This window comes from Bombina bombina, chromosome 11, assembly GCF_027579735.1.
Source record: "Bombina bombina isolate aBomBom1 chromosome 11, aBomBom1.pri, whole genome shotgun sequence".
NCBI lineage: Eukaryota > Metazoa > Chordata > Amphibia > Anura > Bombinatoridae > Bombina > Bombina bombina.
The window spans coordinates 82,061,525-82,087,818 of record NC_069509.1 but is presented as its reverse complement, the minus strand read 5'-3'; the positions used below and the strand labels follow the sequence as shown (position 1 = coordinate 82,087,818).

The following is a 26,294-nucleotide window of genomic DNA, read 5'->3' as shown; positions in this document are numbered from 1 at the left end:
GACAGGAAGCCAGATGTGTGCTCTTTGCCATGTACTGACAGGAAGCCAGGAGTGTGCTCTGTGCCATGTACTGACAGGAAGTCAGGTGTGTGCTCTGTACCTTGTACTGACAGAAAGTCAGGTGTGTGCTCTGTACCTTGTACTGACAGGAAGCCAGGTGTGTGCTCTGTGCCTTGTACTGACAGGAAGTCAGGTGTGTGCTCTGTGCCTTGTACTGACAGGAAGTCAGGTGTGTTCTCTGTTTCTTGTACTAACAGGACGCCAGGTGTGTGCTGTGTGCCTTGTACAGACAGGAAGCCAGGTGTGTGATCTGTGCCTTGTACAGATAGGAAGCCAGGTGTGTGCTGTGTGCCTTGTACTGACAGGAAGCCAGGTGTGTGCTCTGTGCCTTGTACTGACAGGAAGTCAGGTGTGTGCTCTGTTTCTTGTACTAACAGGACGCCAGGTGTGTGCTGTGTGCCTTGTACAGACAGGAAGCCAGGTGTGTGATCTGTGCCTTGTACAGATAGGAAGCCAGGTGTGTGCTGTGTGCCTTGTGCTAACAGGAAGCCAGGTGTGTGCTCTGTGCCTTGTGCTAACAGGAAGCCAGGTGTGTGCTCTGTGCCTTGTACTAACAGGAAGCCAGGTGTGTGCTCTGTGCCTTGTACTGACAGGAAGTCAGGTGTGTGCTCTGTTTCTTGTACTAACAGGACGCCAGGTGTGTGCTATGTGCCTTGTATTGATAGAAAGCCAGGTGTGTGCTCTGTGCCTTGTACAGATAGGAAGCCAGGTGTGTGCTCTGTGCCTTGTACTAACAGGAAGTCAGGTGTGTGCTGTGTGCCTTGTACTAACAGGAAGTCAGGTGTGTGCTCTGTGCCTTGTACTGACAGGAAGCCAGGTGTGTGCTCTGTGCCTTGTACTAACAGGAAGTCAGGTGTGTGCTCTGTGCCTTGTACTGACAGGAAGCCAGGTGTGTGCTCTGTGCCTTGTACTAACAGGAAGTCAGGTGTGTGCTCTGTGCCTTGTACTGACAGGAAGCCAGGTGTGTGCTCTGTGCCTTGTACTGACAGGAAGCCAGGTGTGTGCTCTGTGCCTTGTACTGACAGGAAGTCAGGTGTGTGCTCTGTGCCTTGTACTGACAGGAAGCCAGGTGTGTGCTCTGTGCCTTGTACTGACAGGAAGTCAGGTGTGTGCTCTGTGCCTTGTACTGACAGGAAGCCAGGTGTGTGCTCTGTGCCTTGTACTAACAGGAAGTCAGGTGTGTGCTCTGTGCCTTGTACTGACAGGAAGCCAGGTGTGTGCTCTGTGCCTTGTACTGACAGGAAGCCAGGTGTGTGCTCTGTGCCTTGTACTAACAGGAAGCCAGGTGTGTGCTCTGTGCCTTGTACTAACAGGAAGTCAGGTGTGTGCTGTGTGCCACGAGTTGGCCATGTCTACTAAGCAAGGAATCTCACGGCATGTTTGAATCACAAGACAGCTTACAATAAAAAATCAACGGATGTCTAATGTGTAAAACAGTTTGTCACTATTTACTGCTGCAGCTTTATTAGCACAGCTTCGTTATATCTTATTTTCTCACCAAGCCAAACTAAATGCACCAAGCTGCTGAGTCCCTGTATCTTCTCAATTATATTATTATCAAGCTGTAACTTTGTCAGGCTGTGAAACTGCCAGAGGTTATCAATCTTCAGAATATCTGGAATATAAACAGATACAAAGTGCAATCATACTTGAAATATTTCCACTGTTTCTACAAAATATCCATAGAAATAACATGTGAACAATATGCACAGTATGTACATTTATACAACAAGACATGAAACCCACATTTTTCTTTCATTATTCACATAGAGCATGCAATTTTATATAACTTTCCAATGTATTTCTATTACCCAGTTTGCTTAAATCTCTTTGTATCCTTTGTTGAAACGTATACCTAGGTAGGCTCAGAAGCTTCTGATTGGTTGCTGCACATAAATGCAGATTGCCATTGGCTTTTAGCTAACTCCCAGTAGTGCATTGCTGCTCATTTAACAAAGAAAACCTAAACAATGAAGCAAATTAGATAAAATAAATACATTTGAAAGATGTTTTTGTAATTGTATGTTTTATCTAAATCATGAAAGAAAATTTTAGGGTTTCATGTCCCTTTAAAGGGGCAGTAAAGTCAAAATTAAACTATGATTCAAATAGAGAAGTTTAACCCCTTAATGAGCAGACCATTTTTCAATTTTCTTACCGTTAGGGACCAGGGCTATTTTTACATTTCTGCGGTGTTTGTGTTTAGCTGTAATTTTCCTCTTACTCATTTACTGCACCCACACATATTATATATCATTTTTCCCGCCATTAAATGGACTTTCTAAAGATACCATTATTTTCATCATATCTTATCATTTACTATAAAAAAAAATTATAAAATATCAGAAAAAAAATTGAAAAAAAAACTTTTTCTAACTTTGACCCCCAAAATCTGTTACACATCTACAACCACCAAAAAACACCCATGCTAAATAGTTTCTAAATTTTGTCCTGAGTTTAGAAATACCCAATGTTTACATGTTCTTTGCTTTTTTTGCAAGTTATAGGGCCATAAATACAAGTAGCACTTTGCTATTTCAAAACCACTTTTTTTTTCAAAATTAGCGACAGTTACATTGTGTTAATGATATCTGTCAGGACTCCCTGAATATCCCTTGACATGAATATATATTTTTTTAGAAGACATCCCAAAGTATTGCATACAAAGAGAGAAGCGCTCTACCAGGAACGAACAACAGCTCAGTGGCTTGTTCTATGGCGATTTACCACCCGGAGGCAGCCTCTTTTAGACCAGTGTGCTTTTCACAGAAGAAAACTTTCCTGAAGTATATCAGTCTGATCCCGCCAAGTAAGGTCAGTCCAGCCCCTAAATACCAGGCAATTCTCCTCTGAACAAGGAACATGACAACCCCAGACGATCGTTTCGGCCTCCTATGGGCCTCGTCAGTGAGGTGCAGCCACATTCCTCTAAGCACACTGGGCAAGGAGTCCACGTCTGGTTTCCCCCATCACCCATAGGGAGACTTCCCCAGGGTCATAATAATTTGCATACAAAGAGAGAAGCGCTCTACCATTTTGGGAAGTCTCCCTAAGTGTGATGCGGGAATCCAGACGTGGACCCGTTGCTCAGTGTGCCTAGAGGGATATGGCTGCACCTCACTGACGAGGCCCACAATAGGCCGAAACGTACGTCTGGGGTTTTGCTGTTTCTCTTGTTCAGAGAAGGATTGCCTGGTATTTCGGGGCTGGACTGTACTGTGAAGTCAGGATCAGACTGATATGCTTCAGGAAAGTTTTTCTCTGTGAAAGGCACATTTTGAGCAAAAAGAAGCTGCTTCTTGGGTGGTAACTAGCCATAGAACAAGCTATTATGCTATTGTTCTTTTCCAGGTTGAGCGCTTCTCTCTTTTTATTTATCCCAAAGTATTGATCTAGGCCCATTTTGGTATATTTCATGCCATCATTTCACCGCCAAATGCAATCAAATAAAAAAAATCGTTCACTTTTTCACAAATTTTTCTCAAACTTTTGGTTTCTCATTGAAATTATTTACAAACAGCTTGTGAAATTATGGCATAAATGGTTGTAAATGCTTCTCTGGGATCCCTTTTGTTCATAAATAGCAGACTTATATGGCTTTGGCGTTGCTTTTTGGTTATTAGAAGGCTGCTAAATGCCGCTGCGCACCACATGTGTATTATGCCCAGCAATGAAGGGGTTAATTAGGGCGCTTGTAGGGAGCTTATAGGGTTAATTTTAGCTTTAAAGTAGAGATCAGTCTCCCGCCTGACACATCACACCCCCTGATCCCTCCCAAACAGCTCTCTTCCCTTCCCCAACCCACAATTGTCCCCGACTTCTTAAGTACTGGCAGAAAGTCTGCCAGTAATTAAATAAAAGTTTGTTTTTTTTATAAATTATTTATTTAGCTGTGATGGACCCCCCCCCCCTTAGCCCCCAACCTCCCTGATCCCCCCAAACAGCTCTCTAACCCTCCCCCTGCTACCTTTTTGCCGCCATCTTGGGTACTGGCAGCTGTCTGCCAGTACCCAGTTTGCCCCTCAAAACAATGTTTTTTTTAATGTATATTTTTTTTTTTTTTATAAAATATAGCTTTTTCTGTAGTGTAGCTGCCCCCCCCCCCTGATCCTTTGATATTTTTTTATTTTTCAAATATTTTCCCCCCTCCCTCTCATGCTGCAATTTATTGATCATTGGTGTCAGTGGTTGCTACACGCGTGCACGCCCCCGTAGGCCCCCGGCACGCACATTGCACTTACAGGAACCGGATGCCGGGTAGCGATGGGCCGCCCACCCGCCTCCCTGCTAAGCTCCCATCCACCAACGATCGGCACCATCGCTACCGGTGCAGAGAGGGCCACGGAGTGGCTCTCTCTGCATCGGATGCTTGAAAAAGGGTATTGCAGGATGCCTCAATATCGAGGCATCACTGCAATACCCTGAGAGCTGCTGGAAGCGATCACAATCGCTTCCAGCACTCAATTAGATCAAGGACGTGCCAGGTACGTCCATTGTCACTGACAGTTTTTGCAGGATGTACCTGGCACGTCCTTGGTCGTTAAGGGGTTAAACAACTTCCCAAATGATTTCTATTATCATGTTTACTTTGGTCTCTTGGTATCCTTTGATGAAAAGAATAACTAGATAGGCTATTATTTATTATATAAATAGCGCACTGTGCAAAATCTATGAACAACTTTATCTGAAATGTGACTTTCTACACCTTCTGCTTTCTGACATTATAGTGTCCCCAAGTTTCTTGTATCGGACATAAACATTTAAATAGACTTAATAAAGTATTTAAGATTTTAAGGATCTTTTATGCTATTTAAATAGAGCATTGGCAAAAAAAAAAAGATGGGACTGTGATACTGCTGCAATGATGGAGCCACTATTAAAGATTGTTAACACCAATTATTTAAATAGCAACAGCTCTATTTTAAAGGTCTGCAAGTGATCTTGTCCTTTATATGCTATTGCAGAAGAGTATGCATCCTGTTCTAGGAAGTCTGTGTCCCATATGAGTCCCTTGTGTATTCTGATGCCTATCACACCTTCCCTGGTTCATCCGCTGGCCTTGTAGTATTTTTATGGATGACAGCTGGCAACCCTATAGAGTTTGATCAATCCATGGCTCACCTGAGCTCTCCTCTGACGGGCAGCAATTCGCTGCTGGAATTTAAGATTGCGCGCAAGTGCTGCTTTGCGCTTGCATGCAACCCCGCCCCCTGCCCTCACACAGCCAATCACACACGGGTAGGAGCTGTCAATTTCCCTAGTTGGATGAGACCGGGGAGACTGAAATTCTCCACCTAAGAGGTGGAGAACAGGGTAGGGAAGCAGTGGTCTGATGACCACTGCTTGATAAATCCTGACTGCAGGTTCTCTTGTGCGAACCTGCAGTGAAAGGGAGGAGAAGGGCTTGATAAATTGAGCCGATAGTGCTGCCACCTCAGCCATGTTAACCTGGACAGTTATGAGATACACATGCTGCAGGATGTGCAGGGAGGAACATGATAGTATTGTCCAGTAGCTTATGTGCTATCCAGAGGCATAATACACGTTCCTTACTGCACACCCTGCAGCATAACTCATAACTGTCCAGGCCGAATCGACAAACCTGCAACCCTAGTCCTGGACAAGTAAGAAATTGCAGCAGAAGAATAAGGAATTAATCTTTTTGGGCTCATCTTATCAAGCCCTTCTCCCTCTGACTGCAGGCTCACACAAGAGAACCTGCAGTCACAATTTACCAAGCAGCGGTCATCAGACCGCTGCTTCCCTACCCTCTTCTCCACCTCTTAAGTGGAGAATTTCAATCTCGCAGGTCTCTTCGGACCAGGGAGATTGACAACTCCTGCCCACACGTGATTGGCTGTGCGCGGGCAGGGGGTGGGATTGCATACGAGCACAAAATAGTGCTTGTGTGCAATGTTAAATTCCGGCAGCGGATTGCTGCCCACCAGAGGAAAGCTCGGGAGGACAGAGGCGAATATGTATGACCCTGTCCGCTCTTAAATGATAAATCGAGCCCTTTATTTCTAGTAGCTCTACTAAAAAGTATAATTTTCCCCTGCCAGTATAATGATATTTTTCCAGCCCTGCCCTGTGCTCTATTATATATATATATACATATACACACACACACACACATTATCTGTGATGTGTAATTACTAAAACCGTTTAAAACTGTACCTATTGTGTGCACTGATTAGCTCTGCATTGCCTGTGTCCATCTGGGAAATTTCGTGATATCTCTGAAGCCTGATGGAGAAGCTACTGCAATCTGTCCGTCGTGCTCGAGTGCACAAGGCTAATGAGGCCGTACTTATTAACACATCCTTGAGGGGACGTGGGTTGCTCTGCTTTCCTCTGCAGTAAGATTAATTAAACATGCTGCAAGAAGCTATCGGACTGTTGCCAAAAAGAAACTGTGTGTTATACTTAAACATAGCTGCATATTTTAAAGAAAATAATTAGGGCTAAATTTATTAATAATTGGAAAGATATGGGAACTTGTCCACTCTTGATTGCAAATTGTGAGTTAAATTTGTTCCCAATATTTAGCAGATGCTTGTGCAATGCCGCCTCCTGCTCTCGAGCAACTTATTGTGTTAGAGCAGAACTTTTTAATCACCTCAGTCGAATGAGTCCGGATTGATGATTTACATCTCCCAACTCTAAGTTAGCGGAGAGGGTTTAGGAAGCAAAGGTTAAAACCACTGCTTCATAAATATCATTTACAGACTCAAATGAGTGAGCCTGCAACCGATAAGAACATTCGCCTGATGATGAATAAACCCTGATGAATAAACGACGCAGTAGCGGGTGAAGCCACCTCCCTGAAATTAGTTTATGCAGGTTGGGATGTCTGTAATACTCATATGCTAAATCACTTGAAACTGATGCAGTATAACTGCAAAAAGCTGACAGGAAACTATCACTTGAGCATCACTATGTAAAAAAGGAAGATATTTTACCTCACAATTTCCTCAGCTCACCAGAGTAAGTGCTGTGTAAAAAGTTATACTCAGCTGCTGCTCAGCTGCAGGTAAAAAAAAAATAAAAAAAAAAATTGAAAAAATGAACAGCAGCCAATCAGCATCAACAGTGCTGAGGTCATTAACTCTTTTACTGTGATCTCATGAGATTTCACTTAACTCTCATGAAATTTCATAGTAAACTTTCTCAAACTTAATAGGGTAATAAGATGAGAGTGCACGAGGCTCAATCCCTTAGCTGTCCCGGGACAGACATACTGATATGCTGCTTAAAGTCCTTTACAATGGGGTGTGAATACTTAGGACATTTATAGGTAAAATATCTTTCTTTTTTACAGAGATGTTCAGGTGATATTTTCTAGTCAGCTTTTTACAGCTATGCTACATCACTTTCAAGTGTTTCAACATTTGGGTATCATGGCCCTTTAAAGAGACATTGGCCTAGATTTATAGACGCTTGTGAAGGTGCCGAGAGGACATATTGTAAAGGCCAACTTGTGTTTGAAATGAATTCAGCATCGCTTTGCCTATATTTTCCACTGTTTTATTAGTGGCCGCTGCTCCTGCTATTAACTATAGTTACATCAAAGGGCCATAATAGTCAAAAAATGACATGCTCTAATTTGTTAGAGTATGTAATTCTACGACTAACGACCCGTGTGTTTAACCCCTGCAAAGGGGTTAAAGGGCTATCAAACTCAACATTTTTCTTTCATTATTAAGATAGAACATGCTTGTTTTGTTGAAAAGCAGGAATGTAAGCTTAGGAGCTGGCCCATTTTTGGAGCACTATATGGCAGCAGTTTTGCAAGAATGTTATCCATTTGCTAGAGCACTAGATGGTAGCACTATTCCCTGCTATGTAGTGCTCCAGATGCCTACCTAGGTATCTCTTCAACATAGAATATCATGATAATGAAGCAAATTTAATAATAGAAGTAAGTTGGAATGGTATGCTCTGTCTGAATCACAAAAGAACATTTTTGGGTTTCATAATACACAGTAGAATTGCAGCTTGGGAGCTATAGAGCACTGCTGGCCCCAAGCAGAACCTGGCGTCGTCCCATCACAAAATGTAGATGTGCAACGAGCACTGCTGATTGGATCAGTGGCACTTCTAACTGTGTGTTAACCCCTTTACAGCAGTTAAACACACAGTAGCGCAGGGTTAAAAGTCATAAAAATGACATTCTCTAACAAATTAGAGCATATAATTTTTCAATTATTATGGCCCTTTAAGTGCCCTATACATGACATCGTGCACATCAAACTCAAACTGCAAAGTGACATGGAAGAACGCTTGGGAAACACGTTCACAGAGCTATTTATGTAAATGTTTTCAATTGTAAAATACTTGCACGGCGTTCTTGCTGGATAAAATGAATGGGGTCTTCTGGGGCTGGGGTGGGCGATCTAAAGATGTGCTGGGGATTTTTTTTTTCTCTACATTTAGGCCCAGCATGCACAATTCATAAACACCCAATCTCCCTTGTGAAGTATCTTCGTGTCTTTCTATTTCAAAGCTAACAAAGTTGTCTCAATTTTTTTATTTTATTTAAAGGCCCATTATATACAGAATAATTGCATAGCAAGTCCATAAAAAAGACAATGCAATAGCACTTAATCTGAATTTTTTAATGAGCAGTAGATTTTGTTCTGAAAATTTTCAAAATGAACTTCAGTCTGTCAGCCCCTCTATATTATGGAACTCTCTCAAGGCCTCCCTTAGCATTTAAAGGGCCATGATACCCAAATGTTGAAACACTTGAAAGTGATGCAGCATAGCTGTAAAAAGACATAGCTGTCACACAGAGCAGGAGCGAGCTGCACTTAGTGTTATGGCGCGGTCGGGCCGGGCTGTGACTATACAGCTGGCCTGATGCGCTGTGGAATAAAAACAGACCCGCTAAGCAGAGTACAGAGAGCGGGTCTGAAAAACTGGCATATTTTAAAAAAATTAAAAGGGAATATAAGGTTTAATAACGATAGCACTAATATAATGTTATATAATTCTGCACTATGTGCAGAATTATATAACATTATATTTTAGGTTTACTGACACTTTAAATTAGTTGAAGCACCTTTAGCAGCGATTACAGCCTCAAGTCTTTTTAGGTATGACAAGTTTTGCACACCTGGATTTTGAGATTTTCTGCCATTCTTCTCTGCAGATCCTTTCAATTTCTTTCAGGTTGGATGGGGACTGTCAATTAGTTTCAAGTCTGGGCTCTGGCTTGGCCACTTAAGTACATTCAAAGAGTTGTCCCTAAGACACTCTTGCGTTGTCTTGGCTGTGTGCTTAGGGTCATTGCCCTGTTTGAATGTAAACCTTCTACCCATTCTGGTTTTCATTAGGGATTTCTATTTATTTTGCTGTTTTCAGCTTTCCCTCAACTCTGACCAGTCCCGGCCACTGAAAAACACCCCCACAGCATGACGCTAGCACCACCATGCTTCACCCTAGGGATGGTACTGTGCAGGTAATGAATGGTGCCTGGTTTCCTTCAGACATGATGCTTGGAATTGAGGCCAAACAATTCAATCTTCATTTCATCAGTCCTTTACGTACTTTTTTGCAAATTCCATGTGAGCTTTCATGTGTCTTGCACTGAGGAGAGGCTTTCATTTGGCCACTCTGTGATAAAGCCCAGATTGGTGGTGTGTTGAAGTGCTAGTTCTCCTTCTGCAAGTTTCTCCCATCTCCACAAACGATCTCTGGAGCTCAGAGTGACCATCGGGTTCTTGGCCACCTCTCTTACCAAGGCCTTCTCCCACGATAGCTCAATTTGGCCGGGCAGACAGAAGAGTCCTGGCTGTTCCAAACTTCTTCCATTTAAGAATTATGGAAGCCACTGTGCTCTTGGGATCCTTCAATGCAGCTGATTTTTTTTTGTAGCCTTCTCCAGATCTGTGCCTCAACACCATCCTGTCTCTTAGCTCTGCAGTCAGTTCCTTTGACTTCTTGGTTTGGTTTTTGCGCTGATATGCATTTTCAGCTGTGAAACCTTATTGTCAGGGTGCCAGAAATCAGAATGACACGAGAAGTGCAAAAATAATCACACCTTTATTAATAGCAAAAAATAATAAAAAGTCCACAAGTCAAATAACAAGCCAGGAATCAAAACCAGAGCTGGTAGTCAGACGAGCCGAGTCAGGAGCCAAAGCGAATAGTCAGACGAGACGGAATCAGGAACAAGGAAAACAGCAGAGTCAGGAACAAGCCAGGTATCAGGAACCAGGAAGGATGTCAGGCAGCCAGGTAATACACAGGAACTCTCACAAACAGGTCTGAGACAAAGCAAAGGCAAAGCATACTGAACAGAGGCCCTTTAAATAATAAGTGATGACATCACAATTCTGAGACTGCATCCTGTCTCACATGGATGATGCACACCAGTCTGGCCATAAAAGGAAGTGCAGGAATTGAGCAGCATCCCCCACAATGCACCATAGTCAGGAAGAGAGGTGAGTAAAATGTCTGCCAGCAGCACATGGCAAACACAACAGGGAAAAAACCCTGACAGTACCCTCCCCTCAACGACCCCTCCCCCGCGGGAGGACAAAAGGCTTATTGGGGAAACGGGCATGGAAGGCACGGAGGAGGGCGGGAGCATGAACATCAGAGGAGGGAACCCAAGAATGCTCCTCCGGACCGTAGCCTCTCCAGTGAACCAAATACTGTACACGATCCCTGGACATACGAGAGTCAATAATGCTGCTGACCTCATAATCCTCATGGTTGTCAACAAAGATGGGATGAGGCAACACAGTGGTAAACCGATTACAAACCAATGGTTTCAAGAGGGAGACATGAAAAACATTGGAGATGCGCATAGCAGGAGGAAGGTCAAGAGCATAGGCCACAGGATTAACCCATCAGAGAATTCAAAAAGGACCAACATAACGGGGAGCCAATTTATTGGAAGGCACACAAAGGTTCAAGTTGCGGGAGGACAGCCAAACTCTCTCACCAACCTGGTAGGAAGGTGCGGGCAAAAGCCTACAATCAGCCTGGAACTTTTGGCGCTGCATAGAACGATGAAGGCAATCCTGAATCTGCACCCACGTGGAACGGAATTGCCGGTGATGATCCTCCAAAGCCGGAATACCCTGAGACATGAATGAATCGGGCAACAAAGATGGTTGAAACCCATAATTCGCCATGAACGGGGATATCTTGGAGGAAGCATTAATAGCACTATTACGAGCAAACTCTGCCCAAGGTAACAGTTCAGACCAATTATTGTGGTGATCTGAGACATAGCAAAGGAGGAACTGTTCCAGAGCTTGATTAGACCGTTCCGCAGCCCCATTGGATTGAGGGTGATATTCCGAGGAGAAGGAAAGCTGGATCCCCATTTGAGCACAAAAGGAACGCCAAAATCTGGAGACAAACTGGCTACCCCGGTTCGACACTATCTCCTTGGGTAACCCATGTAAATGGAAGACCTCCCGGGCAAAAATTGAAGCAAGCTCCTGATCGGTAGGCAGCTTCATCAAGGGAATGCAATGTGACATTTTAGAAAAACGGTCAACCACCTTAAGGATAACAGTATTGCCATTGGAAACAGGGAGCTCGACAATGAAGTCCATGGAAAGATGTGTCCAAGGACGCTCACCATTAGCAATAGGTTGAAGAAGACCCACAGGAAGACGTCGAGGAGTCTTATTCTGTGCACAAATTGAGCAGGAGGCAACATAAGCAGCAACATCAGAACAAAGACCTGGCCACCAGAATTGTCGAGTGACAGACCAAATCATTTGGTTCTTGCCTGGGTGACCTGCGGCTTTAGGATAGTGGTAAGTGTGCAAAAGTTTAGTTAGAAGATTCTCAGGAACAAAACACTTACCACTAGGTTTCTCAGAAGGTGCATTGGTTTGTGCAGCCAGGATCTCCTCCCCCAAGGGAGAAGTCAAATTAGAACGTATGGTAGCCAAAATATGGTCAGGAGGTATAACAGGAGTAGGTACAGACTCCTCCTTGGACAGAGGCGAAAATTGTCGAGAGAGGGCATCAGCCCTAACATTCTTACTACCAGGCAGGTAGGAGACCACATAATTAAACCGAGACAAAAATAGCATCCATCTGGCCTGTCGGGGCGACAAACGTTTTGCTTCAGATAGATAAGTTAAATTCTTGTGGTCAGTAAGAATGAGCACTGGCACGCTAGTACCCTCGAGAAGATGCCTCCATTCCTTAGGTGCCAAAATTATGGCCAGTAATTCCCTGTCGCCAATTTCATAATTGCACTCCGCTGGAGACAATTTCTTAGAGAAGAAACCACACGGATGCAAGGAACCGTCAGGCGTAGGACGTTGAGACAAGAGGGCACCTACTCCATTCTCAGACGCATCAACCTCAAGAACGAAAGGCAGGAGAGGGTTAGGATGAGCCAGAACTGGAGCAGCAGCAAAGGCAGTCTTAAGACTATCAAAGGCCTTAATGGCAGTAGGTGACCAATGGAGTGGATCATTCTCTTTACGGGTCATGTCTGTGATAGTGCAAAAATAATCACACCTTTATTAATAGCAAAAAATAATAAAAAGTCCACAAGTCAAATAACAAGCCAGGAATCAAAACCAGAGCTGGTAGTCAGACGAGCCGAGTCAGGAGTCAAAGCGAATAGTTAGACGAGCCAGAATCAGGAACAAGGAAAACAGCAGAGTCAGGAACAAGCCAGGGATCAGGAACCAGGAAGGACGTCAGGCAGCCAGGTAATACACAGGAACTCTAACAAACAGGTCTGAGACAACAGAGGCCCTTTAAATAATAAGTGATGACATCAAAATTCTGAGACTGCATCCTGTCTCACATGGATGATGCACACCAGTCTGGCCATAAAAGGAAGTGCAGGAATTGAGCAGCATCCCCCACAATGCACCATAGTCAGGAAGAGAGGTGAGTAAAATGGCTGCCAGCAGCACATGGCAAACACAACAGTGAAAAAACCCTGACACTTATATAGACAGGTGTGTGCCTTTCAAAATCATGTCTAATCAATTAAATTTGCCCCAGATGGAATCCAATCAAAGTGTAGAAACATCTCAAAGATGATCAAGAGAAATGGGATGCACCTGAGCTAAATTTCAAGAGATATAGCAAAGGGTCTGAATACTTATGTCAGTGTGATATTTGAGCTTTTTCTTTTTAATAAATGTGAAAAGTTATAAAAAAAATCAGGTTATTGTTTTGTCATTATGGGGTATGGAGTGTAGATTGCTGTAAAAAAAAAAAAAAACCATTTTAGCATAAGGCCGCAACATAACAAAATGTAAAAAAAAAATGAAGGGGTCTGAATACTTTCTGAATGCACCGTAAGTATAATAAGATTGTTGGAAATATACAGCTCACACAAAGGATTTGCAATTTAAATATTTCTAGCATTTTTTTTTAACAGATATAATAAATATATAAAAAGTTGCTTAACCCATTGGGGCCAATTTATCAAGCCGTCAATCGGCCCCAATGCATCTGTTTCCGCGGAAACAGGATTTAAGAAGCAGTGGTCTTAATGGGACACTGAACCCAATTTTTTTCTTTCGTGATTCAGATAGAGCATGAAATTTTAAGCAACTTTCTAATTTACTCCTATTATCAAATTTTCTTAATTCTCTTGGTATCTTTATTTGAAATGCAAGAATGTAAGTTTAGATGCCGGCCCATTTTTAGTGAACAACCTGGGTTGTTCTTGCTGATTGGTGGATAAATTCTTCCACCAGTATAAAAGTGCTGTCCAGAGTGCTGAACCAAAAAAAAAAACCTTAGATGCCTTTTTCAAATAAAGATAGCAAGAGAACAAAGAAAAATTGATAATAGGAGTAAATTAGAAAGTTGCTTAAAAATGCATGCTCTAGGTATGTTCTGGGAGGTTCCGGTGGAGGAGGAGCTCAACAGGTGTTGCTGAGCCCACAGCTCCAGCCACACACATACTGGCGGTGGATTGTTTTGCGCGCCTGCCCCAAGTCCTGGGGCTCTTTGTAAGGACAGCTTGGAAAAAGCAGCTCTGGAACCCTTTACCAGTGGCCCACCATCCCACTGGTCCATATTAATTTTTCCATTACTTGGACTCAACTTGTTTCTATTGACCTACCCAGCCTAAAAACTATCTCCCACCACGCTACCTGTGCTCTCTGCTTTGGATTATATCTCCCTCCCCCTTCAAACTAAACTCTGCCACTCCGCTTAACTTCAAGCTTTTTCCCCCCCACTCCGCCTGTAGCCCTCGCCAGGAAAATCTTCAGCATCCTCGACCGCTCGGTATCTATCCAAACCTTACCTGTTGCATCGTTGGAAGTACCCCCTCTGCAGCACTGCGGCTTGGTGCCCGCCCTCTCCCTCCCCCACCGGTGCTGCGCGGGAGGGAGCTGGGCTAGGTCTCGGATTGGGGATCTGATGCTGGAGCCGTCTTCCTTCGGCTGACGCCGGTGTTTGATGCAGCCCTCCTGCTCTCCTCCCACCGTTGCTGCGTGAGGGGAGCTGAGTGTATTCTTCGATAAGGGCAGAGGGGAAACAACTACTGGAGGTAGTCCCGTGTCAGCCTGCAGGGACCTGGACATCGCTAGCGAACACGGCGAGTGGACAGGCGGAGGCAAGGGGTGAGTTTACCTGAACTTTCCTATTACTGTATTGTGGGTCAAACATTGCTCCTGGATACTCGAAGAGGCTTCTAAGGTTTAAGGCCAGACCTGTTAAAGGTTAACTCACTAAAGGCAGAGGTGGATAGGAGGAGGAAGGGGGGAGAAAAGGAAAGAATCAGGCTGTTGGTGAATGGGCTGGAGGTCTATCAAGTGGGATAAATCAGAGACGTTAAATCGTTTAGAGTACTCATTTACATTCAGCAAACTTTCTTGTTCCTTATCCTGGCATCATAACTGTGGATTAAAAATATACAAAGGGCCAATTCGAACCCAAGAAGAGACCGAGAACAAAAAGACTCTTTGTTTGAGAATACATGTTTAGTCTTTAACAACTTGATTATGCTGTCTTACTTTCTCCCTCTTTGATACAAAAGTTTCAAAACCTGATACTATTAGCTGATTATGTTGCACTTTTTTTCTTTTTTTGGATATAACTCTGTCTAGCTTTGTCAGATTACGTATATATTTATACTACTCATGCAAAAAGGAATTGCCTCTGTTTGATGGCTTTTTAAAGGCGTTACTGCGTTACATATATTTTACTAAAGCTGGGTCATTAAGGTTCAAACCGAATCTTACTACTAACTAACACTCTTGCTGACTCTTTGAAAGGTCTATATTATAGTTAGTATAGCTGGAAAAGCAAAATTTATCTGTATTACCTGAGTTTTTTCTCTTTTTTTTTTTTTTCTGCACTATAACTCTGCCCTGTGTCTAGGAAAAAGATACAATAGGGATACAGGTAGCAACCCCCTGGCCTACCTGTAGTATTCAATACTTTATTACAATAACAGTAAACAGGGGCAATCTCCCCTAGTTCCTTCTCTTAGAAATAAAATACCTCTAACCAAGCCCTTAGATATTAAAGAAGTGCCTGAATCAATATTATCTGCTTACACATACCACTTATTACTAATAAGAGCATGATAACCCTTGATTCTCAGTATACTGAAAGACACTGGGCCATAAGAAAATAAACATATGCCCAGCACTGTGCAATATCTGGTAGTCTCAAAACTTTGGAAAGATACTCTATCTCAGCTATTTTGCACTAAAACTAAAATTACAACAAGAGCATTGATAACTGACCTCCTATTGTTAAAGAGGTTTTCTACCAACTTATTGTTGTTATTATTCTGTCAAGTATCCCAAACCCAGTGATCAAAAATACTAAAGCCTTCATACCTTAGAAAAAGTGAGCAGATAAATAATATATAGGGCTAACTTGAATATATAACGTTACTTTAAACGCTTTTTTTTTTTTTCTCTTTTCCCCCCTTTTCCCCCTTTTCCCCCTTTTTATTCATCTACACAAATCACCTAAATTGCACGCAAATTAAGTAGGGTATCACAAGTCACAGCCCGACACTGAATTGGCGCATTCCCTAGCGCCCACCTCACTGATTCCCTTCTAGGGATCTTGAGATATATCCCCTTCCTAACTCACTTTCTCCCTTTTTTGTAACCACAAGAAATACAATCGAAAAACTCTGCACAAAGGCACTACCTTAGATTTGGTGCACTCACAAGCTCCCACCCGACTCAATCACTTCCCACAGGCCACTTACCTTTTCCCCACCTTCCCCCCCTTTCCCTGCACTCCCAATTTTTATTTTTATTTTTTTTTCTCCCTTCTCTTCCCACACCTCCCTTACACATCGGCACAGTTCACTCTCCCCTTCCGGGGTCCCGATCTAATTCTCTTTCTAATTCACCCCCTCTCTCCTTGGAATCATAAGTAACACACCTGGGTAAACCCACATAAAAGACACCACTTTAAAATAGTGTAATCACAAACTCTTTCACGCCTTAATTGCCTCCCTTGGGTCACCCACCCCTTCCCCACCTTACCCCCTTTTCCCTGTACTCTCCATTCCCGTCCTTCTCCCTCTTTTTCCCCTTTCTTTTTTTTTTTTTTTTCTTTTTTTTCTCTTTTTCTCTTCTTCTTTCTCTTCTATAGAGTAGTACATGGATAAATTTCTTGGTATCTCTTCTAAAGCATCCTCACCAGGAATGGCAGGTAGGCAAAGAGATAAGAAATCTAAAAACACACAGGACTCAGTAGCTGATATTCAATCAACTTTATTAAGTACAGCCACACCTGAAGTACTAAATGTCCAAAACTTAGTTGCCAGCATCTCCGATGCCCTCTCTCCCAAATTCGATGCTCTTAGGATGGAAATTAAGCAGGATATTTCCTCCCTATCACAGGAAATTAGACAATTCTCCTCAAGAATGCAGGAGGTCGAGCAGAGAGTATCCGATCTGGAAGACACGGTAGTAGTACAAGGCACTAAGTTGGACAGCATCAGTAGCAGTAATCAAAAAATCCTTATGAGACTAGAAGACCTTGAAAACCGTAGCAGAAGAAATAACATCAGAATAATAGGTCTCCCAGAGGAGAAACAATATGAGGACCTTGCCCTCTTTGTTTCTGACACACTAAAGACAGCTCTCAAACTCCCGCCCTCGCATAATAACATCTTGGTAGAGAGGGCCCACAGATTGGGCCCATCACAGTCAGCTCAAAAATTCAATAGGCCTAGACCTGTTATTGTAAAGCTACTCAATTATCAGGACAAAATCTCTCTTTTCCAGCACTACCGTAAAACACAACCTCTCATTATTAATGGAGCTAAGATCCTTATGTTCCAGGATTTCTCGGCTGAGACAGCTTCCAAGAGGAGAGATCTGGCACCTATATGCACTAAATTCATAAATTCTGGAATAAATGCGACCATACTTTACCCAGCTAAACTAAAAGTTACTGTGAATGGAACAGTACATTTTTTCCTGGAGGCACACACACCCGAGAAATTCTTCTCATCTTTGGATTCCCTAGCAACAGATGATGTAGTTCCCACTTAGACAGAGTAGGTTTAATAACTGGGAAGACCCCCCATGCAGGGGTAAATGGGGCAAGTTGCATATGTGTCAGGTGTTTTTTTTTTTCTTTTTTTTTTTTCTTTTTTTGTTTTTGTTTTTTTTCTGTGGTGTTGTTTTCTTTTTTTGCTTTTTGCTTTTTTTTTTTTTTTCCCTCTCCACTCCCTCCTCCCCCACCTCTCTCCCTCATCTCTCCCTCATGCTATAAAGACACAGAAAAATAGAAAAACTTAGAATAGTCTTGTGGAATGTGGGAGGGATCTCCACCCCCATTAAACGGAAAACCATATTAACACAACTAAGGAAATATCAGACTGATATAGGGTTAATCCAGGAAACCCATCTTAATTCAGAAGAATCTAACAAACTTAAGTCCTCATGGGTAAGAGACGTATACTTCTCGCCAAGCATAGGCAAAAAAAGGGGAGTGGCAATTCTGATTGGTAAAAGAGCCCAGCTTGAGGTGATCCACTGCGAGCCTGATCCGGAGGGAAGATATGTCCTAATAAAAGTAAAAATCGCCCAGGAAATTTATACAATTTGCAATCTATATGGCCCTAACACCCTTGACCCAGAATTCTGGAATAGAATTCAAACCAAACTCCTCCTGTACAATCAGGGGCTCTCAATTATAGGTGGCGATTTTAACATGGCACCGCATTCCCCATTAGATAGACTTAGAGAATCCATGAAGCAGAAAAAAACAGAAAAAGGATAATTTAGAATCTAAAATGTTTAAGAAACTAAAACAAAACTTAGCATTATACGATATTTGGAGAAGTCAGAATCCAGATGCTCAGGAATTCACGTGTCTCTCAAAAGCGCACAAAACTATGTCTCGAATAGATCTATTTCTCGTTGATGAGCGCTTGGGCTCCTTGAGAGCGCAAGCAGGAATCGCCCCTATATTGTTATCAGATCATGCCCCTATTACTCTAGACATTAAGCCTGAACAATCAAGATTTAAATCTTCGCGCTTCTTTTTTCCATATTATCTAGCGACAGATATGAAATTTAAAACCCACATTAGATCTAAATTTGAAGAATATCTCCGGTTTAATTCAGAATATATCGAACGTCCAGAACTGTTCTGGGAAGCCGCCAAGGCGGTCCTTAGAGGAGAAATCTTAGCTTACAACATAGCCTTGACCAAGAAATTGAAGGTAAGGGAGAGAGAGATACAAAAAGCATTAACTAACGCATATAATAAATTCATATTACACAAGAACGCCTTAAACTGGTCTAAGTATGTACAGGCTAAGGAAGCCCGGGACACATTTATTTTGACTCAACAAACACAAAAGGAATTAAAAACCCAGGCTAAACTATATAGATTTAGGAACAAGTCCGGAAAGATGCTTGCCAGAATGGTCAATAATGAAAAAAAGCAATCCCACATCGAAGAACTTCTAGAGAAGGGTGAGCAAATCCTAAACCCGGATAAAATCACATCCACATTGGTGAAATATTATCAGGATCTATATTCCTGTAAAGGCTATGATTATGACAAGGCTATGGAGTTCTGGAATATGATCAAAAGCCCTTCATTAACGGATGAAGACATCAGCAGCCTTAACTCCCCTATATCAGTGCAAGAACTAACTGAGGCAATCTCTGGTCTTCCCACTAATAAGGCAGCAGGTCCGGATGGCTTGCCTAGTGAATTTTACAAAATACTTCCTCTAGAAATTTCTCCATACTTAATAAATTTATATAATGATTTCTACATGAATGGTAAACCAGTTCCTCCCTCATTCTCGGCATCACATACAACTCTGATCCTCAAGGAAGGGAAGGACCCAAGGCTCAAAGAATCTTATAGGCCAATAGCCTTACTCAATTCAGATTATAAGATTCTCACCTCCATTTTAGCAGCTCGACTACAGCAAATACTACCACAGGTAATCCATCCGGACCAAGCGGGCTTCATGAATGGACGGAACTCCTCAGCAAAAATAAGGGAACTATTACTTACACTGGAATATCTGGAAAAGGCCCGGCAGACAGGAGGGGGGAGAGAGGAAATGGCCGGAGCACCGGACATGGCTATTCTGTCCATTGACGCAGAAAAAGCGTTTGACTCTGTTACTTTCAAGCATCTTAACACATCCCTGACAAAATTTGGAATTAAGGGCAAATTCCCTGAATTTGTTGAGAATCTTTATAAAGGCTCAGCTACACGCCTAATCATTAATGGCATGGCATCCCCATCAATAACCCTGGAAAGAGGAACTCGCCAGGGGTGTCCTCTCTCCCCTCTCCTGTTCAATGTGGCCATTGAGCCTTTGGCAATCATGGTAAGACAAAACCTGGAAGGAATTAAGATCTCAAACCATGAAATGAAAATTGGTCTATATGCAGACGATGTATTATTGTACATATCTAACACTAAAATTAACATTCCAAAACTTATGCAGATAATAGACCATTTTGGTACCTTCTCAGGATACAAAATAAACACATCTAAGTCAGAAATTCTCTGGATCCGTAGGGATAAAGACTCTTGTATAGAAAACCCTTTCAAGAGAATAACAGACTCATTTAAATACTTGGGAATAAATGTTCCGGCGAATGCCGATAAACTATATGAACTTAACATACCCCCTATTATTAGGCAAATTAAAGAGAAGCTGAGGATCTGGCACACACTCCCTCTCTCGGTTTCGGGTCGAGTGGCAGTATTTAAGATGGTTCTTCTCCCGAAACTGCTATACATACTTCTGAATGTCCCAGTAATTCTTTACGAAAAGGATGTAAGATTAATCAATAGCTTAATTAGCCAATTTCTTTGGCAAGGGAAAAAAGCACAAATTTCCCTTAAAAAACTCTCTCTCCCATGCGATTCTGGAGGTATGGCACTGCCAGATATTAGAGCATACAACCTCAGCTCCTTGGCACGAATAGCGAGTAGCTGGATCTTATCTAAGGATTATATTTTAAATAACCATCTTGAAAGTAATGTCTGCGATCCTTACCTCCCCCTAGCACTTCTACACTCCTCTCCTAAAGAGCTACCTTTAGAAATTAAAAGACTTAAATCTATATCCAACCCTATCAAGGCTTGGTGGAAAATATCAAAGCTTCTATCTCTTAATCCTAAAATTTCAAAATATCTCACCTTGATAGGGAACCCAAAGTTTCAACCTGGTCTACAATCTGAGGTTTTCAACAGATGGCACAATAACGGACTAAATAAACTGATTTTATTGATAGATGGGGATGGAAAAACCATTAAAACATTTGAAAAATTAAAAGGGGAATATAACTTACTCAACAAAGACTTCTTCGCTTACTTGCAGATAAGGCATTTCTTCTTGGAAACAACTAGAGAGGTAGGATGGTCTTGGAAATTAGGTAAACTTGAAAACTGGCTTACACTCATGACTGTGGATCGGATATCTATCTCTGTATGTTATCATCTTTTGGGTATTAGCAGGGGTAACCAGAATTTAGCAAGACTTGCTCTAACATGGACTTCATTGTCAGAACATAATAGGGTAGACCCAAAAACAGTGCAACATTCTATAAGCAAAGTGAAAAAAACAACTCTTTCAGCTACCTGGCGGGAAGCACATATCAAAATTCTTCATAGGGCATATTTCACTCCGGAAACGGGTCGCAGGGTTCATAACTCAGGCTTTGATAAATGCCCCAAGTGCTCACTCCCAGCAGCCAATTTAGAACACATGTTTTGGTTTTGCCCAAAAGTAAGAAATACTTGGTGCAAGTTAGAATATTGGCTGAATAAGGTGTTGAAAATTCCCCCCGTAACTTTTACTCTATATCAAATTATATTATTTAAGGATAACTTAACTGAACGCCACCCCAATGATAACCTGGTCTCTGTCTCGATATTAGCTACTAGATACTTAATATGTAAAAAATGGAAAATGCGCTCAGTGCCCAGCGTATCCGAAATCCAAAACTGTCTAAAAAAACAATGCTTATTAGAGCAAAAAGATACAGACATAGATAATGAAGAGGACATAAGGATTTTTTTCAACAAATGGGCAGTATATATTAAATCACTCTCTGAAAATGAAAAATAATATATGATTTTCCCATTTCAAAACTCTGAACTAACCTTACTAGGCATCTGGTAGCTGGGGGAGATGAATGAGAGATGGTCACCTCCTTTTCCCTTTTTTTTTTTTTTTTTTTTTTTTTTTTTGTTGTTGTTTGTTTGTGTTTGTTTGTTTGTTTGTCTTTTTGTTTTGTTTTTTTTTGTTGTTTTTTTTTGTTTTTGTTTTGTTCTGATTTTTGGTGTTTTGGCGTTTTACATAAAATTAGACAATCCCAACATAAGGTGATATAAGCGAATAAAGTTTACCTTTCCTTCTTTTTTCTCCTCTTGATGAAAAGCAAATTCTCGCCGAAATAGAGGGAGGGCCAGAGGTCATCTAAGTTAACTTGATTTTTTCTTTTGTTCTGTCTCTGGGTTTTTTTTAGATGAGGTTGACTTTGTTTTTTCATTTGCTTTTATTTTTTTTTCTCCTCTCTCTCGAAATAAGTCAAGATTAGACTATTGTACAATATTACTTTTCTTGTTGGTTAATAAAGAACTGTTAAAAAAAAAAAATGCATGCTCTATCTGAACCACGAAAGAAAACATTTGGGTTCAGTGTCCCTTTAAGACCGCTGCTCTTTAACTTGTCCGCCACCTCTGAAGCAGTTGACAGCAATCAGCCCGATCGAATACGATCGGGTTGATTGACACCCCCTGCTTGTGCGATGATAAATGCCAGCATCGTATGCTGTTGGCATTTATCGATGTCCGCTCGCACTTTGATAATTCGGCCCCATTGACTATAATGGTAATTAAACCAAAAACCTTCTCAATAGAAGCTTCTATTGATTTAGGATATGTCTGTATAAGCTTTAATACATATCTTTTTAAAGGGATATGAAACCCATATTTTTATTAAACAGATAAAGTGTTCAATTAAAAAAAAAAAAGTACTTCTATTATTAAATATACTTTGTTCTCTTGGTATCTTTTGTTGAAAAGCAAGTACAAATCTGTATCTGTTCGATCAGTCCCTAACACAATTTAATGTACATAGTTTCTTTCTTGTAATAAGATTATGTGAACAATGTTGCCTATATATAAGTTTACTTATTTTTTATAATTTAGAAGTCTGTAGATTTTGGTTTAGAAAACTCAAAGTGGGTGTACCTGTAACCGCTTTAAATTAAAAATATTGCGGCTAGTTAAGGGTTAATCTACTAGGTATAAATACTGACAGGGAACACAGCTGTTCTTCCCTGATCAAGTGCTTGTAATAGCATGAAACGCGTTGGAGGCAGCTCCTGTGTGCTGAGGTTGATTGGTCTTTGTGTGTGCCATGGATATTACTTTTTACTGCAACTTGCAAAAAACTTTTGAATTTTACAGCATTCCTGATGGTGCCGCCTGCAACTCCTTTCTTCTTTGAGTGGTTTTGAACAGCAAGTAGGTAGGCTATTTGGCAGCAGTTTTGCAAGAATGCTTTTAACAATGTTTTTTTATTTCTTAGCACTAGATGGTAGCAGTGTTTGCCCAATGTATAACATTGTTAAAAGCTATTGCCATATAGTGATCCAGACGGCATGCTCCTGATCCTAACTAGGTATGGTCTTCAACGAATGATACAAAGGATATAAATCGGCCAGCTCCTAAGCTTTACATTCCTGCTTTTTAAATAAAGATACAAAGAGAACAAAGAAAAATTGATAATAGGAGTAAATTAGAAAGTTGCTTAAAATTACATGCTCTATCTGAATCATAAAAGTTTAATTTTGACTAGACCTATAATGCTATGTTTGTGCAAGAAATGGATCTTTGTTACCTTTGGCTAAAGTATACCGATTCTGGTTATTTATACTGGTTATGCTCTTGATTGGTCTGTTCATAAGTGATATTATGTATGAACACTCTCTGTGTATTTAATAGGCATATTGGTTCTTTATATATATATATATATATATATATATATATATATATATATATATACACACACACACAGTATCTCACAAAAGTGAGTACACCCCTCACATTTTTGTAAATATTTTATTATATCTTTTCTGAAGAAATGACACTTTGCTACAATGTAAAGTAGTAAGTGAACAGTCTGTATAACAATGTAAATTTGCTGTCCCCTCAAAATAACTCAACACACAGCCATTATTGTCTAGACCGTTGGCAACAAAAGTGAGTACACCCCTAAGTGGAAATGTCCAAATTGGGCCCAATTAGCCATTTTCCCTCCCCGGTATCATGTGACTCGTTAGTGTTACAAGGTCTTAGGTGTGAATGGGGAGCAGGTGTGTTACATTTGGTGTTATCACTCTCACACTCCCTCATACTTGTCACTGGAAGTTCAACATGGCACCTCATGGCAAAGAACTCTCTGAGGATCTGAAAAAAAGAATTGTTGCTCTACATAAAGATGGCCTAGGCTATAAGAAGATTGCCAAGACCTGGTAACTGAGCTGCAACACGTGGGCAAGACCATACAGTGGTTTCACAGGACAGGTTCCACTCAGAACAGCCCTCGCCATGGTCGACAAAAGAAGTTGAGTGCACATGCTCAGTGTCATATCCAGAGGTTGTCTATGGGAAATATACGTATGAGTGCTGCCAGCATTGCTGCAGAGGTTGAAGGGGTAGGGGGTCAGGCTGTCAGTGCTCAGACCATACACCGCAAACTGCATCAAATTGGTCTACATGGCTGTCGTCCCAGAAGGAAACCTCTTCTAAAGATGATGCACAAGAAAGCCAGCAAACAGTTTGCTGAAGACAAGCAGACTAAGGACATGGATTACTGGAACCATGTCCTGTGGTCTGATGAGACCAAGATAAACGTATTTGGTTCAGATGGTGTCAAGCGTGTGTGGCGGCAACCAGGTAAGGAGTACAAAGACAAGTGTGTCTTGCCTACAGTCAAGCATGGTGGTGGGAGTGTCATGGTCTGGGCCTGCATGAGTGCTGCCGGCACTGGGGAGTTACAGTTCATTGAGGGAACCATGAATGCCAACATGTACTGTGACATACTGAAGCAGAACATAATCCCCTCCCTTCGGAGACTGGGCCACAGGGCAGTATTCCAACATGATAACGACCCCAAACACACCTCCAAGACGACCACTGCCTTGCTAAAGAAGCTGAGGGTAAAGGTGATGGACTGGCCAAGCATGTCTCCAGACCTAAACCCTATTGAGCATCTGTGGGGTATCCTCAAACGGAAGGTGGGGGAGCGCAAGTTCTCTAACATCCACCATCTCCGTGATGTTGTCATGGAGGAGTGGAAGAGGACTCCAGTGGCAAACTGTGAAGCTCTGGTGAACTCCATGCCCAAGAGGGTTAAGGCAGTGCTGGAAAATAATGGTGGCCACACAAAATATTGACACTTTGGGCCCAATTTGGACATTTCCACTTAGAGGTGTACTCACTTTTGTTGCCAAAGGTTTAGACATTAATGCCTGTGTGTTGAGTTACCTTGAGGGGATAGCAAATTTACACTGTTATACAGGCTGTACACTCACTACTTTACATTGTAGCAAAGTGTAATTTCTTCAGTGTTGTCACATGAAAATATATAATAAAATATTTACAAAAATGTGAGGGTGTACTCACTTTTGTGAGATACTGTGTGTATATATATATATATATATATATATATATATATATATATATATATATATATATATATATATATATATATATACACACACACACATATGTATACACACACACACAGTATCCCACAAAAGTGAGTACACCACTCAGATTTTTGTAAATATTTTATTATATCTTTTCCTGTGACAACACTGAAGAAATGACACTTTGCTACAATGTAAAGTAGTGAGTGTACAGCCTGTATAACAGTGTACATTTGCTGTCCCCTTAAGATAACTCAACACACAGCCATTAATGTCTAAACCTTTGGCAACAAAAGTGAGTACACCCCTAAGTGAAAATGTCCAAATTGGGCCCAAAGTGTCAATATTTTGTGTGGCCACCATTATTTTCTAGCACTGCCTTAAGCCTTTTGGGCATGGAGTTCATCAGAGCTTCACAGGTTGCCACTGGAGTCCTCTTCCACTCCTCCATGACGACATCACAGATGCTCAATGAGGTTTAGGTCTGGAGACATGCTTGGTCAGTCCATCACCTTTACCCTCAGCTTCTTTAGCAAGGCAGTGGTCGTCTTGGAGGTGTGTTTGGGGTCGTTATCATGTTGGAATACTGCCCTGCGGCCCAGTCTCCAAAGGGAGGGGATCATGCTCTGCTTCAGTATGTCACAGTACATGTTGGCATTCATGGTTCCCTCAATGAACTGTAGCTCCCCAGTGCCGGCAGCACTCATGCAGGCCCAGACCATGACAATCCCACCACCATGCTTGACTGTAGACAAGACACACTTGTTTTTGTACTCCTCACCTGGTTGCCGCGACACACGCTTGACACCATCTGAACCAAATAAGTTTAACTTGGTCTCATCGGACGACAGGACATGGTTCCAGTAATCCATGTCCTTAGTCTGCTTGTCTTCAGCAAACTGTTTGCGGGCTTTCTTGTGCATCATCTTTAGAAGAGCTTCCTTCTGGGATGACAGCCATGCAGACCAATTTGATGCAGTGTGCGGCGTATGGTCTGAGCACTGACAGGCTGACCCCCGACCCCTTCAACCTATGCAGCAATGCTGGCAGCACTTATACGTCTATTTCCCAAAGACAACCTCTGGATAT

The 26,294-nt window shown here is 41.8% G+C and overlaps 1 protein-coding gene across 1 annotated transcript in view; it reads right to left on the bottom strand.

Annotated features, from left to right (window-relative positions):
• The window catches only part of DRC3 (dynein regulatory complex subunit 3), a 127,516-nt gene that overhangs the window by 97,726 nt on the left and 3,496 nt on the right, over positions 1 to 26,294 (bottom strand). Inside the window, exon 2 of the mRNA XM_053694988.1 lies at positions 1,559 to 1,675. Within this exon, the coding sequence (XP_053550963.1) occupies positions 1,559 to 1,675 (117 nt within the window). The remainder of the gene's footprint in view (positions 1 to 1,558; positions 1,676 to 26,294) is intronic.